The sequence below is a fragment of the Lissotriton vulgaris genome, chromosome 9 (genome assembly GCF_964263255.1).
Source record: "Lissotriton vulgaris chromosome 9, aLisVul1.2, whole genome shotgun sequence".
Lineage (NCBI taxonomy): Eukaryota > Metazoa > Chordata > Amphibia > Caudata > Salamandridae > Lissotriton > Lissotriton vulgaris.
The window spans coordinates 160344521-160364186 of NC_141697.1; the positions used below are offsets into that span (position 1 = coordinate 160344521).

A 19666-nucleotide genomic window follows, 5' to 3' on the forward strand; every position below is an offset into this window, starting at 1 on the left:
GGAACAGGGCTAAAGGAGCATTACAAGCCTCTTAGGGTAAAAGGAAGGCTTCAGACAGTAAAGCAGTCTTTCCAAGTGCAGCAAAACAGTCCTTTGATTGGCACATCAGGTCACAGCAGCAGGCAGTTCTCCAAATGTCCTTCTGTAGGTCCAGAAAGTGGACTCAGAAGTGGGTCTGTGGATTCTATTTTTTTACCATGTGCCTTCTTTGAAGTAGGAGAAGTTGCTAGAGGATTCTATCTGAAGGTCTTGAAGTTTCCTGCCTTCCGTGCCCTAGCTCCAAGCTGGTGCAACAACAATAGAGGGGTGACAAGTCCTTTGTGTAATGGTAGAGAACAGCCGATTTCAGTCCAAGTGGTGTTATAGTCCCGGGTTAGGCTCATGTAGTGAGGCAGCTTATTCCTTACATTGCCCTAGAAAATAACATTTCAGCGATCAACCTTTGCACACACTTGCATGCATGACAATGTTGGATGAGTTTTTCTGAAACTACTTTGCTTACACATCCAGCTTCGCACAACATTATCACGACGTCTTGAACATCATGTCCTAGGCCTCTCTGTGCACTAGATACCAAAGTCATCTTCTCTTCATCCACGAGGCGCCAGCGCTATCCACATATCTATAACGTCACTAATGTAGTGCGTACATCACAAAGGCTGCTTTTTATTAAAAATAATAGGCATCCCGATAGTTTAGTAGAGGATGCACTTCTGCTGACACTGATGGTCCCTGCATACTGAGAAATCACCACACACTGGTCTGACATTCCGTGAGGGGTGTCCAACAGAGAGCAAGACGGGGTCCTTCACTCCAAGACGGGGTCCTTCACTCTATCCGATCAGGTAATGGGGTTGGATCATCTCTTGGGGGGATTCCTTTACATACACACACTAGGTACACTTGGTGTAGGGTCCACATCATAGGAGTAAGTTAGATTACCATATTGTATATAAACATGTATCTATTCACTGCTTCCGCACCATGGTAGAAATGTATTTACTGTTCACTCTTTAGGTGCTTGTAATCTCCTTTATTTGCTTCTGTCTCCTAATTATTGCAGAACATGTATTTTATGCAAGAATACCTTTGGTTCAATAAATATTATTGAAAATGTCCCACCATGTATTCTCTGTGTATTTCTCTGAGAATAAGCAACCACAAGTAAGTGAGCGAAAGATTCTGTACTGTTTCCATGATCCTTAAGTGATCAGGGTTGTCATGTTCAGTGGTTGCCAGAGTCTATTCGCTCCCTAGTAAGGTTAGGGAAGCTTATGGTGGCACTGTGAGCTAGCTGGTCTATAGGCCAACATATCCTGTGGGGTTGTCCAGAACCAGTCTAGACACCAAGCCCTTAGTTTATGTTGTCCAAACAATGCGCAGATCCTACGGATTAGTAAGAACAACACAACAGTGGGGCTGTGCCCAGCTCCCCCACCTCCATCCTGCCAGTGATGGCCCATCCCGGCATAACTAATCCTTCTACTGTGTGGCTTTCTGATAGGACAACTTTTTAAAAGTAAAAACAACAAGGTGATGGATGGAATACTTGAATTAATCTCAGCCATTGACAATCGCTCAGGCCATAACCCAATTAATCATTTTTTAGCCAACTTGCCACCGCTGTTTTGACCCAGCCATATGCAAATCAGTCCTTTATTGGAACAGTTGAGCCCCAGGGCGGGCCCTCCCTGAACCGTAACACAAGCAACCCAGGACTGGTTTTGCCCTTGTTATGGGCTCTTCAGTCAGACATAGCTTAGTTCCAGTGGCAGAGTGGGCTCAAAACCCCCATTGGGGCAAACCCAGTGCACTTAGGGAATCAAATGCAAAAACAACAAGGGGATGGATGAAATGCTTGAATTAATCTCTGCTACTGGCCATTGCTCAGGGCAGTATCCCAATCTTTCTTTTTTCACCAATCATGCCACCTCAGTTTGGACCCAGCAATATGCAAATCAGTCTTGACCCTGTTCTTCATAGGAACATTATAGCCCTAACTACCAGGTCAGATGCAATCCAGGTCAGGCTTGACTGTTCCCATGAGGGACAGGGTCAAAGCTGATTTTCATATAGCTTAGTTCAAATTAAGGTGGTATGGTGGGTGAAAAACGATGGATTGGGTTGCAGCCCAAGCGATTGCTAGTGCTGAGATTAATTCAAAAAGAACAATTGATGTTCCTCATGCTGAACAGTGTCATACATTCACCCCAGTACAGAGATCTAGGTCTAAATCCATAGTTTCTTTGCTCACCTTGTCATTCCAGTTTTGACCAGCCATATGTAAATCAGTCTTGACCCTATGCCCTGTGGGAACAGTCCAGCCTGAACTGCCAGGCCAGGTCCTCCCTGGACTGGAAACAAGCATCCTAGGACCAGTTTCAGGCTTTCAGTCCTCATCAGCCAGGATGGCTTGACTCCAGTGGCATGGAGAGCACAGGACCCACATCTGGGCATACCCATCCCACTCGGTGCGACAAATGCAAAAAGAACAATTGATGGACAGAATGCTGAACAATGTCTTACATTCAAGCATTCCAACCATCACATTGATATTGTTGCAGCTGATGCCCTAATTGCAATACGTATGCCCAGATGTCGGTCCCATGCTCACTGTGTCACTAGAATCAAGTTATACCTGACTGATGAGCCCTTATCAGGGTAAAACCATTCCTAGACTAATTATATTACTGTTCAAGAAGGACCTGGCTTTGCAGTTTGTGCGGGACTGTTCTCATGAGAAGCAGTGTCAAGGCTGCTTTGCATATGACTGGGTCCAAACTGCGGTGGAATGGTGGGAAAATAATTAATTGGGATGCAGCCCAAGCAATTGCCAGTGACTGAGATTAATTCAAACATTCCATCCATCACCTTGTTGTTGTTGCAACTTTCTAAAATTAGTAACTTAAAATCTGACTTTACCATTAAAGATGATTTTAAATGACCCTTTCTCAGACACCAAACATGAAATCTTTACATGCTCCCAATGAAACATTAACTCTTATTACATATAATAAGGCAACCCAATGTTACTCTATGGGAGAGGTAGGCCTCATAGAAGTGAAACATGTATTTAGGTGTATTTCACTACCAGAACTTGTACAACTTAAAAAGTACATGCCAAACCCTTTTAATTACAATGTGCCCTTCCCTGTTGGTCTATCCTAGTGGTGACTTATATGTAAAAGAAGGGGGGTTTAAGGCTTGGGCAGGGGTTTATTTTGCCAAGTCAAAATGGCAATTCAAAACTGCATTCAGTCTGCAATGGCAGACCTGGCACATGTTATAAGGGGCTGAATTAGAGGGTGGCACAATAAGTGCTGCAGGCCCACTAGTAGCATTTAATTTCTCAGACCTAAGGTATATGGAATACCACTTTACTAGGGACTTAGAAGAAAATTAATTATGCCAATTAGGTGTAATTAAATTTTACCATGCTTTAGGGAGTGAGCACCAGCACTTTAGCACGAGTTAGCAGTTGTAAATTGCATAGCGTCCTTGGGGCAACAAAACAAATTCAGCAAAATAGGAGGGTGAAGGCAAAACATTTGGGGGAAGACCTCAATAAGGCTGACCCAAGCAAAAGGTGGGGAGAACACCCCAACCTCCTAGGATTTCTCATCTCTAAAGTGGAAGAATATGGACAGATCATCAGCAATTTTGTGCTCTAACCCAGGATGGCGTTTCACTGTGAAGTTCATTCTCTGAAGGGAGAAGGACCTACTTAACAGTTTTGGATTCTCGCCCCTCATCTGCATGAGCAATCGGAGGGGTCTGTGGTCTGTCTGAATCGGAAGTGAGTGCCAAACAAGTATGGTGCCAGCTTCTTCAGTGCTCAGACCACACAAAGGATTCTCTTTCAAAAACACTCCACCTCTGTATCCTGGGAAATAGCGATTGAGAGATTAAAGCTACAGGTTAGTCTAGGCTCTCCTCATTTAGCTGTGAAAAGACTGCTTCTATGCCGTGTGATCAGGCCTGAGTCTGCATAATGTATTCCTGGTAAAAGTCAGGGGCCTTGAGTACAAGTGGTTTACACATAGCTGTTTGAGTGTGTCAAAGGATTCCCTACAGTCCTCTGACCAGAACACTTTATTAAAGTATACAAACAGGTGATGGATCGAATACTTGAATTAATCTCAGCCACTGGTAACTATTTGGGCCGCATCCCCATCCACAGTTATTTTGCACACCATGCCACCTCAGTTTGGACCTAGCTATATGTAAATCACTATCAACCTTGCTCCGATTGGAACAGTTTAGCCCATACTGCCAAGCAAGGTCCTCCCTGAACCAGAACACAAGCAACCCAGAACTGGTTTCACTCTAGTTATGGGCTCATCAGCCAGGTACAGCTTTGTTCCATTGACAAAGTGGCTCAGGACCCATGTCCGGTCATACCCATACCCTTAGAGCCACAAACTTAAGTATACAAAAAAGTTATGGATGGAATGCTTGAATGAATCTCACCCACTGGTAATTACTTGGGCCCGTCCCAAATCATCATGATTTTGCAAACATGAGTTAAGACATAAAATGTTCTATAGCTTTTTAGTGCGCAGTACCACCCATGAGGGTATACTATCGCAGAGAAGGTGCGAGCCTACCCAAATCTAGTGCTTAGTGGACTACACGAAAAACCAGGCCTTTGGTTTCTTACAGAATTCAAGAAGTGAGGAGACTTGGCTTTGGAAGTGGTGGAACCGAAAGAGCAACATAGCAGGTTGCAGCACTGGAGCTCTTAGCAAATCAAAGCTAATCTCTGTTGTACCCAGTGGCATGTAATCTAAGCTGAGAGTTGTGGCAGATGATACACCTTTGCTAAAGAAGCTGACATTTATGATGTATTGGGTTAGTGACTAAAACACTGATGGGGCTGCGCTCATAGCTGCTTGGGTCCATTGAATTTCATTACTGTGAAGCACATCTTTCCAAACTTTCCATGCTGGTGACACACCTTTTTGGGAAACATTTTTGAGGGACACGGTAACCCGAGCGAGCGCAGCGAGCGAGCGCGAACCACCCAAGAGAGGCTTGGGGTGTTCTCCCCCCAAGAAATTTTTGCAAAAGTAGTGGGCAAATGGTGCATTTACAACCAAATTTGATAAAGCATGAAGGTTAATAAAGCAATTGTTAATCTGGTCTAACAAAGCCAGTGACTGGCAAAACTGAGTGTAAGAAAGGTTAGGTTTGTGCATGAAACAAGAATATAATAACGCACACATTGACTTATGCCCCAGTGATTTACGGCAAAAAAAGGACAGGTGCACGCCCTGCCAACCCTTTCAACCATGCACAAAGTCCACCTGCTGCCTTGCTGAATATGAGTTATACAAAAATCCATTCTGGAAGGGGGAATTGTGAGTGATAAAACAATCATGCAACTTTTCAACCGGACTCTACGCATTGAACTCAGGTGGGACAGCTTTCCTCTGCGCAGCACGCCAAAAGGCAACAGAGAATAAGACTAGTCCTATAAGTTTTCCATTCAGCACTTTGAGCTAAAATAACTGCATGTAAGAGAGAAGGACAAATACACATTTGATGTTTCCACTTCAGACAGTGACCTTTAAACATGGCGGCTGAACGTGATACCTGCCCCCCCCCTTCAGATCTGTTCGATGTTCCTTCTATAATAAAAACAATTCACCAAGAGCGTGTGCGTGTGTGTATGCAGGCAAACTTACCTGCTGTATAGTGTTGTGTCTCTAGTCCGGGATCGAGCTCCAGATTACGAGGCTCCGCTCTGCAGCTGCTCTGCCCTCCGCCTTCCGCCTTGTCGGGTGCACGTCGTCGCAATCCTCAGGTGAGAGGGCTCAATTCGCATTGCCCGGCCTAATATCGGCTGGCCGGCTACGTCATTGCGTCGCATCGCGATCTCGCGACACACCTACGTGTGGGGCGCAACACAGTAATGTGTCGCGCCACACAGTTTGGAAAGCACTGCTGTAGAGGTCATTTGTGTTCTTTTCTGTCCGGTGCCATTGCTAACCATACAACTGGGGTGCAATACTGTGCATTACTGACTGGAACCATTGTCTTTCATTAGTGCCTAGGGGCATTGATTCTCATTACTGTGTATAGTCAATGATTTTTTTACTGACTGGGAACAGTGTTGCTCATTACTGATAGGATGACTGATGCATGATCTCCCCTTTGCCATTATAGTAATTAATTACTAGGGCCGCTGATGCTAATTAGTGCCTGAGGCCATTAATGTTCATTTTTGACTGAGGCTATTGATGATCACTGCTGTCTGAAGTCATTGCCTGGAGGAATTGATGCACATTATTTTGGGGGACCATTTCTTTTTATTGCCTACTGGGGCCATGGATACATGTCCTAACTGCAGACAATGATGTGTATTACTTTGTGGGCCACTGATGTCAATCAATGGCTTGGTGCAGTGAGGTTGATTACCTGAAGCCATTAGTTTTTATTACTGATTGGGGGGGTTAATAATTGCCATGGTCGACATTACTTTGAGGGGCCATTGACGCTTTTAACAGTATGCAGCCATTAACACTTTCGGTGCTCATGACGGAATGGTCCGTCATGAAAACAGGGACACTAAATCTCTCTGCTGCAGACATGGCGCTCTGAAGTGATTGCATTGAAAATTAAACTGAAACTTAATTTTAGTTTCATTGTTTTGGTGCTCGTGGGGCTATCTTAGCCACCCGAGCACTGACACACTTGGGAGAGGTGTCATTGGAAATGGTAGAATCTCCCCTTTGCAATGGCACCCTTCCCTTGTGGATCCCTGCTTGGGGATCACCCCCGGAGGGATATCCGTAAGCAGGGATCCACCCACTAGCCACCAGGGAGCTGGAGTGGCCCCTTGGGCAAGGGACTTTGCTCCCCCCATACAATTTGGGTACAGATAGTCTTTATGTCCCTCCTGGGGGCAGATGGGGGCAGTAGCCCTCAATCTGCCCCCCAGGAGGGGCAGGAGCACCCTAGATGCCAGGGATTTTTTATAGAACAGGGGTGGGGGCTGCCCAGAATCGGCATTCAAATGACCCACCCTACACCCCAAATAAAACAAAATACTATCTGCCCCCTGGAGGCAGATAGGACAATAGCCCCTGATCTTCCCCCACGGGTTTTTTTTTATATACGTAGGATTGGGGGCTGCCCAGAATGGGCATGTCAATACCCCCTTCCCCACCCCAAAAAAAATGCTACAGTCTTTCTGCCCCCCTGGGAGGCAGATGGGGCAGTAGCCCCCAATCTGCTCCCATGGGGAGAAATAAAGCCCACTAGGCACTAGGGACGTTTTTTTACTCCAAAGTTCCGGGTAGGGGCTGCCCAGAATGGGCATGCCAATGCTCCAACCCCCCCACCCAAAATGCCACAGTCTTTCTGCCCCCCTCAGGAGGCAGATGGGGCCAGTTGTCCCTGATCTGCCCCCCAGGGGGAAGCCCACTAGGCACCAGGGATTATCTATCTATTTTTATACATAGGGGTAGGGGCTGCCCAGAAAGGGCATGCCAATGCCCCACCCCAAAAAAGGCCACAGTCTTTCGGGCCCCCTGCCGGAGGCAGATGGGGCAATGGCCCCTTACCTGACCCTTGGGGGAGGGTAGAAAGCCCATTAGGCACCAGGGATACTTTTTTTTCAAAATTCAGGGGCAGGGGTTGCCCAGATTGGGTATGTGTTAGAAAGTGGTTCTGACCTTCTGAGCCGCCTGGATTGTTTGCTTTTTTAACACCTACCTTTTTAGTTTTTACTGTGAGAGAGCCTCATAAGCTGGGACTCACCCACAGTGAACTCATGATGAAACAGACTGCATGTGGATTGCACCGGTGACCCCCTTGTGAGAGAAGCCTGCTGCGCTGCAGCCGGGGTAAGGGACACCGGACTGGTTACATGTAGGCACGTGTGCAAACACGAGTACACCCATGTAAGGGCTGCATGGGGGAGATTCCTGTCATGCGCAGCTCTGGAGCAGTTACAGATAGAATTGTGTGGCAGGAATTATGCAAAGTTGGATGGTGACATAACACAGGCTTGAAAATGGGGGAACGTAACAAAAAGAGGATTCCTTTCTGTGGTTTTTGAAATAAAGTTTTTTTATACCTTATGTATGAATATCTTTAGTCAAGCCAGACACCTCGCTAGAAAAACTCCAATACCCTCAATAACACTTATACCAAAAGACCATAGAGTATGTAAAAAATCACATTTATTAAAAAAGATATCACATTTATTAAAAAAAGAAGAAGTTTCTTGTTTCAGCTCTTTAAACATAAACAGTTTCTTGCCATGAAATTACATACATATTATACATCATACACAAAGATTCAAAGTAACAACACATAAAAATATTTTTTTTTTAAAAAAGCCAGTTTTGTCGACGCGTTTCGGTGCTTTGATCGATAGAACACCTTCCTCAGGACTATGGTTAAAACTTCATGAATCTAAAAAGGTATATAAGACATTAATTAGTATACATTACCAGAGGGATCGTAAAGATGTTGTTAAAGAAGTTTTTTTTCCTAGAGAAAATAAAGTCATGGCTACAAATAATAAGATCTTACTATTAAAGCAGTTTCAATTTGCAATACCAGTCTTGATCCTGGAGTTGAATAGTCTTTATGCTCCTCTGCTTGCTCGTCTAAAGGATCTATTTAAAAATTAACAGTGATATTGATTTTGTAATCCAACTATCACTATGGTTCAAAATTTATACATTCTAGCTATTCGAGTTCATAGCTTACTTTATGGTAGTGCGTAGAATTTAAAATCTGATGTCGGCGGAGACACATCCATTTGCTTTATGTGTAGCGGATTGGGTCACTTTGATGTCATCATTTTCAAAGTTGTTTAAAAATATATTCCAAAGTCGTCACTTCTTAGTAATCTTCAGGACGAACTTCTCACCTAAGTGGATGATGCGGATATCTATGAATATGCTTAGTTTTGTTCTATTATAAGCATAAATAGATGTACATTTTTCTTAGTGAGTATAAATTTGTTTAAGGTTTAAATGGGGTTCGAAAATCCCTTTTGTTAAACTTTAAGCCATAATTATGCACGAGAGTTTGAAGATTATTTTTATCCCTCTCATATATGAAATTTCCGCGGAGACGGTCGCACCACATAGAAGGGGAAACTGACATGATGCAGATGGCTCAACTATTTTGCTACATATCGCCTCAGTGTGCAGCCGGTAACTCGGGCAAGAACTAAGGTACAACCCTCCACGTTAAGTTCGTCGGATACGTCTCCTTACCTCGATTGGTGATTGCAGGAACCGTCCGCCTGGTCTCCCCGGTCTACAGTGTCGGTATGGAGTCTGTGGTGTGATGGTTGTATTTATATGTGTGGCGATTGCTTTTAAGTGAATAATCGCTCACACCTGATAATGTTTAGGCTGTAATTCATACGCTAGACGCGCCATTTTGGTAGTTTTTTAGTACTCCACTAGTTCGATAGCTATCCCCATGCAAAGACGGACTAATTTCATGGAAACTTGTGTTAGAATGGAAGCGCCATATTTGTAGGCTCGCTGGTAAAGGGATACACTAGTTTGCAGCCTTTGCCGATTGTGGACATCAATCTAAGGGTGCCCGTATTCCGAATTTTAGCGAGGCCCCGATATTGGTGATTTAGAGAGCGGGATCTCGATGGTGTCGATGCCTTAAATAAAAGCCTACATATAATAATGTTTAGGCTGCGGTGCACGAAATCAGCGTGCCATTTTGGTAGTTTTTACGTGCTACGCTAGTTCACCTATTGTCCACAAGTAGAAACGATAATATTTAGTTGCAACTTGTGTCAAGAAAAAGCGCCATACTTTAAGTTTTCCGTACCTAACTGTTGGAGAGGGTTCACTTATATGAAACCTGAACCGGCCAAGGGCATCAATCAAAAGAAGCTCCGCTTTACAAATTTAAAGAAGCCCCGATATTAATTATTTAAAGGGCGAAAAGGAGAAGCCTTGATAGAATCGAGTGGTGTACTGAAGTCATAGTACCTAATGATGTCCTCTTATTTGCATTCAGTTATTTGGCTATGATATGCATAGGGTCCTGATCGTGTGTATATATTTGATTGTTCTTATTCTATAGGGATTCGACCTAACTCCATCGGTGGTATACCGTGAATCATTTCCATTATAAGGTCATCCAGGAACAAACTTATTCTCCTGAACATTAAGTGTACAGATTTGGGTAATTAAGAACGCTCATGTTATATAGCTATACCGCTATTTAAACCTTAAACACATTTATACTCACTAAGAAAAATGTACATCTATTTATGCTTATAATAGAACATAACTAAGCATATTCATAGATATCCGTATCATCCACTTAGGTGAGAAGTTCGTCCTGAAGATTACTAAGAAGTGACGACTTTGGAATATATTTTTAAACGACTTTGAAAATGATGACATCAAATTGACCCAATCCGCTACACATAAAGCAATTGGATGAGTCTCCGCCGATATCAGATTTTAAATTCTACGCACTACCATAAAGTAAGCTATGAACTCGAATAGCTAGAATGTATAAATTTTGAACCATAGTGATAGTTGGATTACAAAATCAATATCACTGTTAATTTTTAAATAGATCCTTTAGACGAGCAAGCAGAGGAGCATAAAGACTATTCAACTCCAGGATCAAGACTGGTATTGCAAATTGAAACTGCTTTAATAGTAAGAACTTATTATTTGTAGCCATGACTTTATTTTCTCTAGGAAAAAAAACTTCTTTAACAACATCTTTACGATCCCTCTGGTAATGTATACTAATTAATGTCTTATATACCTTTTTAGATTCATGAAGTTTTAACCATAGTCCTGAGGAAGGTGTTCTATCGATCAAAGCACCAAAACGCGTCGACAAAACTGGCTTTTTTTTTAAAATTATTTTTATGTGTTGTTACTTTGAATCTTTGAGTATGATGTATAATATGTATGTAATTTCATGGCAAGAAACTGTTTATGTTTAAAGAGCTGAAACAAGAAACTTTTTCTTTTTTTAATAAATGGGATATCTTTTTTAATAAATGTGATTTTTTACATACTCTATGGTCTTTTGGTATAAGTGTTATTGAGGGTATTGGAGTTTTTCTAGCGAGGTGTCTGGCTTGACTAAAGATATTCATACATAAGGTATAAAAAAACTTTATTTCAAAAACCACAGAAAGGAATCCTCTTTTTGTTACATTACTTTCCCAGTCCTTTCTGGGTTCATTAGGGAAAACTCTCTCCTTTTACGGTTGAAAATGGGGAAGACACATGTGAGGGAAAGACAGTGTGCTTTACTGTTTTCACTGTAGGAACAATCCAGTACTCTCCTATGAAGATAGGGACCGCATGGGGTAGTTTAACTTCCCTATGGCATACGGATTCCAGAAACTCACCAAAGTACACTGTAAGTTGTGTAAAAAGAAGTATTCCGCTGAGTCCAAAGCCATATCTGTACTGCTTATGGGTCATCCAGAAATGTCATATTGCTCTGATTCAGCTCATAACCATAGCCTGGCTGGGTGTGACCCTGCAGGCTGGATTAATTACCTTCCTCCCCAAGCTGTAGCATCATAGGCCTAGCCTGTCACTGCAAGCATTCCAAACGCAAAGGTAGAGATGGGGTGGAGCTGCAGGTTATCCATCAGCAGCTGTCACCCACTGCCAGGCACCAGGCCTACTCCAGGCTCGGCCATGAAGGCTGCAAGGGGGAAAAAGGGATTTTCAGAGACCATGTGGCATGAGACCCCTGGAAGACGCCATTTTGAACTATCTCAGAGGCCTGTGCAGGAAGGAGAGAGCAGGGGCAGAGAGGTAATGTGTGCTGCAGGATAGGGCAGAAGTGCCTTCCTGGGCAAACACAAGTAGATGATGGACGGAGCGTTGAAACTTTTCAGACACTCAACCCCAGTCACAGATCTGGGTTCAATCCATCATCGTTCTTTAGCTCTCTTCGCCTCCTTAGTTCACACTCAGCTATATGCAAATCAGTCTTGACCCTGTGTTTCATGGGAACGGTCCATCCTGAACTTCCAAGCCAGGTCTTCCCTGAACCCGAAACAAGCATCCTGGGACCAATTTCAAGGTAACACACCTCATCAGCTAGGCTAGCTGGAATTCAGTGGCAAAGTGAGAAAGGGACCCACGTCTGGGCATACCCTGTCAACTTAGGGCGAACAAAGCAAACAGAAGATGATGGACCGAGCGCCTAAACTTTTCAGACTCTCACCCCAGTCACAGATCTGGGTTGAATCCATCATCGTTCTTTAGCTCACTTTGCCACCTCAGTTCAGACCCTGCTATATGCAGATTTGACTTGACCCTGTGCGTCATGGGAACAGTCCAGCCGGAACTGCCAAGCCAGGTCTTCCCTGAACCAGTAACAAGCATCCTGCTACCAGTTTCGGGGTAACACCCCTCATCAGCCAGGCTAGCTTGAATCCAGTGGCAAAGTGAGCAACCTAGGGCAAACAAAGTAAACACAAGGAGACTGAAAACGGTCCCAGGATGTGTGTATCTGGTTCAGGGAAGACCTGAGCTGGCAGTTCAGGCTGGACTGTTCCCATGAGGCACAGGGTCAAGACTGATTTGCATATTGATGGGTCTGAACTGAGATGGCAAAGTGAGGTAAAGAACAATGATGGATTCAACCCAGATCTGTGACTGGGGGTGAGTGTCAGAAAACTTTCAGTGCTCCGTCCATCATCTCCCTGTGTTTGCCTTCCTGCCAGCCCCCTCAAAATTCTTTTAAAAGGTCTTGCACAGGAAGAGGAACTCTCCCCGGGGTGTGATCTTGCTGAGGAAGACTGGTGCTGGAGCCTGGTGCAATGGGTAGTTGGAAGGAGGGACCGCTGACTGTCCCAGGACCCTGGACTGCACCTTGGAGGGAGCCCAGGGCCAGTGAGGAGAAGCAGGTACCTCTGCGCAAGGAGAAGAGAGGCCCAGAAGGAGAGCCAGGTGAAAGGCTGGTGCAGGGAGCCAGTGAAAACAGCTCCTGTTGGACTTGGCCCTTAAGGCAGGTTCACCCCTAATCTTTTTGCTTTAGATCTGTGATCTGTGTGGATGATTTTCTGGTCTGCGCGCACTTTTTCCCTGTGTCCCAGAGTAAAGTGCGTGCATATAGTTAGGCTGGCCTGCTCTCCCATAGGAATGCATGGGGAATGTCTGTGTCCCTGGTAGTTCCTGATGCGTGGGGAGTGCAAGCCCAAATTTGGTATGTGCGAGCTCGTGAGAATGAATGCTTCGCAATGGTATATATGGCATGTGTGTGTCATGTGTAGAAATGCCACTTCTAGGACTTGGCATATTAATGTAAAATGTGCCTGCCGTGTGATTGGCTGGAGCTGGCTGGTGAGCCTGGCTCCAGGAAGGCTGGATGGGTCTGCCCGGTGGTGAGTGTGAGATTAGCATATTGATGGCTTGGGAGGAGTGCACCTGGTCCCTGATGGGCATGGACTTTCCCCACACAATGCTGGCTCCACCCTCTGTAGTGCGACTGATGACCCTAGCCCTGCCAGTGAATGAAATGGGTGGTTGAGCTATCAAGGGTACTTCAAAACCAGCTGCGACTGGTTTTCCCCCACCTGCACCTACAGACAAAGGGATTTTACTGTATGAAAATGGGGCTGTGTCCCCACAGAAATGGTTCTCTTCTAGGATCCTTGCCAGAGGGGGCTGCTGCTGTTGCAGGGGTCAGGAGGACCGCCACTTGGCTTGTCTCCCTGCCTGGCGACCCAGTGTGCTGGCTCTGGCCCAGCCTTGCCCCCCTGCCTGCCTCCAGACCCTGCTGGAGCTTTGCTTTTTGCCAGAGTGCCTGGAAGCGCTTTATTTCTCCCCTCAGCGCTGGGAGCGCTTTGCTTACATTTCTAGCGCTGGGAGCGCTTTATTCAGCCCCTAAGCGCTTGGGAGCGCTTTGTGTGCAGCCGGTGCCCACCCGGCGTTTGCCCGCTTTGATTGCCGATTTTCGGCATAGCGAGTGCCCACCTCGCTTTATACTTTTATTTAAAAGCCGGAGCCCACCCGGCATTGCCCCGTTCTTGGATATTTAATTTATCACGAGGGAGCCCACTCCTCGGATACTGAGAGCCCGCCTGCCTGCCTAAAACGGGCCGCCGCGCTGCCCGCGATGACCCGGAAGTGCTGGGACAGTCAGCCAATTGCTGCGCGGCCCGGGAGAGGTGAACCGGAAGTCCCGCCCCCAGAGCCGAGCAGCGAGGAGAGGAGCAGCCGGCCGTCCCCGAGGCTCCCGAGCGAAGGGAGAGCCCCGGCCCAGGAGAGCGCGGTCAGGAGAAGCCGGTGAGTGGGGCCGGGAAGACGAGAGAAGGGAGGAGGGCATCGGGGCACATTGCCGGTGCCCGCCCCTCTCCTCCAGTGTGCGGGCCGGGCCTGTGAAAGGCCCATTGGTGTTCAAGCCCCGTGAGGCTCTGGGGGCATTTGCAGTGATCCTGAGTCCCCCGTGAGGGACTCCAACGAGAGGGGCATTTTATTAGTGAGAGCCGGTTGAGGCTCAGGGGCACATTCATTTTAGAGCCCGAGAGGCTCCCGCCCTAATTGCATTTACGAGCCCCGAGGCTCTGGGGGCATTTCATTTGTTTAGAGCGCTGAAGCTCTTAGGTGCCAGTCACCTGTGTTCTTGAGCTCACGAGGCTCCAACGTTGCCCTAACTTTTCCTGCACCAGTTGCCCAGCACTTTGTGGGCAACTGCCACGTTTAGGCTAGTGGTTTGTGCTGCCTGCGCATACCCCCTGACATTGAGACTCAGGGCATTCAGCCCCTTGCGAGGCCAGTTGGCCTGAGGGACAATTCTAGTGTTGTGCTCTGTGCACCCTGCGCATTGTAATTTACTGATGTATGTGATTCTTGCGCAAATGTTCTAACCTGCACCTCTGAATGTGTTTTAATGCCTCATGTGCAATTGTTTATGTCCCATTACCTTTGCTAAAAGTGACCTGCTTAGGTATTTTATGTTTTATCCCCTTTGCTAAAAGTGACCTGCTTAGAGGATTGTTTATGTCCCATTACCTTTGCTAAAAGTGACCTGCTTAGGTATTTTATGTTTTATCCCCTTTGCTAAGAGTGACCTGCTTAGAGGATTGTTTATGTTATTACCTGCTTAGGTGATTGTTTATGTTCCTATAGGTCCTGATGATAAGGTCCTAGTTCCCTGCATGATTTTCCTACAGTGTTTTAGGGTTGCGTAGGAGGTATTTACTCTTTACCAGTGATTACTGGTTGTGTGCTACATGTACTATTTTGGTGCTAGTCATTATATGTTTATGTGCTAAGTGTATACCTACAAGTATTATTTCTAACAAGTGCCTACCCCTGACAGTGGTCCACGTGGCCCTGTCCTGTACATAATCCCTTGTAAAATTCTGCCCGTGCCTGTTGGCACATTGTAAAGTTTGTGTGTTATCTAATGTGTTTTTACTATAATACAAAGGCTATATTTTATATAACCTTGTGTGGAGTTTCCTTTGTGGTGGGCCTTGGGTGTTGTTGCTGGGGTGCGTGCGCAAACGCTTTACACATCGCCTCCGAGATAAGCCTTGCTGCTCGCGTCACGTTACCTAGAGGGTGAGCAGGGGTTATCTTGGCGTGTAACTCCCTTGCCCTGACTTAGGAGTGGTGGTCTCTCACTGACTTTGGTGTGAGCCCTGGCCAGCCAGGGATCCCGTTTCTAACATTGGTGGCAAGCGGTGCGGATTGGACTTGCGTTTGCGCTGTACCACAGTAGCGACAGGCCGCACTACAAAGCTCTACATTTTTAGATAACCATATTTTGGGGATTATTGTTTTTTAGGTGAAGATCATTATTGCTTTTCCTGAAAGGTGTCATTTTGTATTTTGTCCAGTACCTTGTTCCCCGCCCTGCTCCCAGAGTTTGGTACCTGTGTCGCTTGTGGTCAGGTTGAGAAAATCAGGGGTGGTAGAAACTGCCTTACCAGTCCGAGGGGAGGGTGTGTGTGAATGAGTGTGTGTTACACTGGACAGAGGAGTGCAAGTTCTCTGAGATAGGAATCTTGCTGAATTGTGTTACTTGTGTACTCCTGTTTAGCTCAGACCCCCAGGTTCCCTGTGTCAAACTCTTCTTGAGAACGTCCGCCAAAATGGAGCCTACTTTTGAATTCTGTGATCTGTTTAGATACAGTATGTTGGAGTTGGTCAGATTCTGTGAAGAGAGAGACATAGGGGTGGATAAGTCAGATACTCAGTCCGAACTTAGGAGCAGCCTGATCCTATGGCAAAAGGGTCAGTGGGATCTTGAGCACAGGGAGAGAGATAGGGCCCGGGCCGCACGCCATGAGGGTGGTGAGTCTGTGGGGAGCCCTGAAGATTCTGATGAAGAATGTGAGTGGTATGATGATGACAGTGGATGGGCCCCAGTAGATAGTGAGGACCCCATAGATAGGGAGTCCCTTGCTGGGTCCAGTGTCAGTACCAGCGCCCCATCCCTTTCCCTGTCCCCAGAGGAGTGGTTGGATAGGAAGGAAGAGAGGGAGCATCAGCTAGCTATGGAACAGCTCAGGTTGGAGCATGCCAAGCTAAAGGCTGAGAGGGCCTTGTTCAGGGAGAAGGTAGCCCTAGAGAGTAGGTTACCCCCTGAGTGCAGTTGTAATTGTCTGGATTCCCCAGGGAGGGTGGAGTCCAGTGGTGGCAGCGATTTAAGTGCCAGTTTAGACAGTCCCACTCCCAGTTCCCCGAGTATGGTTCCTGTATCCCCAGAGGAGGAGTATCGGTTGACATTCAGGAACCTTAGGAAACAACCTCACCAGGAGTGGGAGGAGTATTCCGATGCCTGTGAGGATGCACTGATTGATTGGTTAGGGGTTCACGGGGAACCTGAGTATTATAGGCTGTTCAACCTAGTTGTCAGGGAGCAGCTGCTCAATTGTATTGCGCCAGAGTTGCGCCAACACCTGTTAGGGTGTGGATTGATTAAGCCTTGTGAGCTTGCAAGGGAAGCAGAACGCTGGAACAGTGCGAGAGGTTCTTTAGAATCACTAGTGAGTGATTCCAACAATAGTGGGTCAGGTTTCCTCCAACCCAGCGTGGTGGAGGAGGGTGAAAGTAGCCCAGCTAGTCCCCAGTATAGTGAGGAGGGTGTAGGGGCTTGCTGTCTGTCTCAGTGGAGCGGAAGTGAGTGTGAGACCGAGAGTCCCCAGACGCCCGAAGCCCTGCCTCAGAGCCTGGATGGTTTCTTTAGGGAACACCAGGGTGGAGACCTAAGCTTACCTGTTAGTTCACTTGATGGAGATCTCCTAGTGTGTGGAGGACCTGGAGCATCTGTAAGCGGAGCTTCTATGGTTGTAGAGTCTGGCAGTACTGCTCCTGTAGGGAGAGTACAGAAGTCCAGTGAAAAGAGTGATTGGAGGATAGGATGTGAGTCCCCAGAAGTCCTGGAGTGCCAGGCAGTGATTCCACCAAAGGTTCTAGACCGGAGGTTGGAGGTCCAGGCTCAGGGTTTGCCTGACCTGAAGGGTGGGAATACTGTAATCAGTGTCCTAACCAGTTCTTTCTCCAGAGGTACCGCCCCGGTTGGGAGGGAGCAGGACTCTGGAAGGGGGTGCAGAGGGTGGGAGAGCCCACCTCTGACCCCGGTACCACCTGAGGGGTTAAACCCTAGGTTGGGAGAATGGTGTTTAGAGGGTACCCCTCGAAGGAGGAGGAGGAACCCTAAGAGAAGAGGTAAGGGGAGGAGAGCCTTCCCTGAGACTCCAGGTCCACCTAAGGTTGTAGACCCTAGGCTGGAGAACCAGTGGCAGTCTAGCCCTGTCTTGCAGACAGGAAGAGTGGAGAATGGCTATTATGTGCCAGGGGTTACTACCCCCCACTTTGTGAGTAGGCAGGAACCAGTGGCACCTGGGTGGCCTAGGGCTTGGTCCTGGCCGAGGGCAGCTGGAGATTACCAGTGGGGTAGCCCAGTTAGTCCCTACCATAGTTTTAGAAAGAACCCCAGGGGTTCACCGTGGTGTAAAACCGGAGGGTGTCCCTGCAGTTGCGGGCCCGCGTCCGTGTTTTATCGCCCCAAGCAGGGAAGTCCATCACGGTGGTGATTGGTCTGCCCTGCGTTTTGGCTGGAAGGGGGTTGTGCTGGACTTGGCCCTTAACCCCTTGCATGCTGATGACGGAGCGGTTCCGTCATCAGCTACGGGTGAGCTGTGCTGATGACGGAACCATTCCATCATCAGTACAGCCCTGGGGGGGAGCGCTGGCCCTCCCTTCCTGGGGCATCGATCGTGGTCCCTTTAGCAGGGGTGGCAGCGGAAGACTTTCCGCTGCCACCCCCTGACCCCCCCACGCTTCCTGGTGACGTCAGCGCGCACAGCGCGCGCCGACGTCATCAGGAAGCGCTGGACGCGCTGGAAGCCATTTGTTTCCAGCGCGTCCAGGAGCAAGGTGCGTGTTTGGTGCTCCGGTGGGGCGGGGGGGCCGGTTTTCGGTGCCTTGAGGCATCGGGGGGGAGGAAACTGTGTTTCCTCTCCCCTGATGTCCCAATGCAGGGCATTCCTGGTGCACGATCGCGCACAGCGTCGCGATCGTGCACCAGGAATGCCCCACTAGACACCAGGGATTGTTTTTCTGTGGCTTGATGTGTGCTGGAAGCGACCCCTTGGGCAAGGGTCGCTTCCTTTGGGGGCCTAATTATGTTTCAGACTTTTCTGCCCCCCCTGGGGCAGATCGGCCGTTTTTTTGGCCGATCCACACCCAGGGTGGGCAGAAAAGCCCACTAGAGCCAGGGATTATTTTTTGTTTGAAATCGGAAGCGACCCCTTGGGCAAGGGTCGCTTCCTTTTGGGGGCAAATAATGTTTCAGACTTTTCTGCCCCCCCTGGGGCAGATCGGCCGTTTTTTGGGCCGCATCTGGACCCAGGGGGGGGGGGGCAGAAAAGCCCACTAGACACCAGGGATTGATTTTTATTTATAAAGGAAGCGACCCCTTGGGCAAGGGTCGCTTCCGTAGGGGCATTCAATAATTTTCAGACTTTTCTGCCCCCCCTGGGGCAGATCGGCCGTTTTTTCAGCCGATCTACACCCAGGTGGAGCAGAAAAGCCCACTAGTCACCAGGGATTTGAAAAGGAAGCGACCCCTTGGGGAAGGGTCGCTTCCTAGTGGCCCTAATATTTTGTTAGACTTTTCTGCCCCCCCTGGGGGCAGATTGGCCGTTTTTTGGGCTGCATCTGGACCCAGGGGGGCAGAAAAGCCCACTAGACACCAGGGATTGGGTTATATTTATAAAGGAAACGACCCCTTGGGCAAGGGTCGCTTCCTTAGGGGATAACATATTTTTTCAGACTTTTCTGCCCCCCCCCCCGGGGCAGATTGGCCGTCTTTTGGCCGATCTGCACCCAGGGGGGGGCAGAAAAGCCCACTAGTCACCAGGGATTTGTTTGTATTTTGAAAAGGAAGTGACCCCTTGGGGAAGGGTCGCTTCCAGGGGGCATTATAAATATTGTAGACTGTTCTGCCCCCCCTCGACTGTTTTTTACCGTTTCTGGACCCAGGGGGGGGGATAGAAAAGCCCACTAGACTTCAGGTTTTTTTTTTATAGGGAGCGACCCCTTGGCCAAGGGTTGCTTCCTTGTGCTCATTTCAAAAGTATGTTCTGCCGTGTCTGTATTTGGGCTCTCTGCCCTCCGTAGGGTTGCTTCCAGGGGGCCCACGTTTATAATGATTTATAATC

At 47.4% G+C, this 19666-nt stretch overlaps 1 protein-coding gene across 1 annotated transcript in view; it reads left to right on the plus strand.

Moving 5' to 3' along the window:
- Window positions 1–18037, plus strand: part of LOC147689788 (uncharacterized) — a 33259-nt gene extending 15222 nt beyond the window's left edge. The window contains exon 2 of the mRNA XM_086939438.1: window positions 15914–18037. Coding sequence (XP_086795564.1) covers window positions 15914–18037 — 2124 coding nt within the window. The remainder of the gene's footprint in view (window positions 1–15913) is intronic.
- Window positions 18038–19666: the final 1629 nt, after the last annotated feature.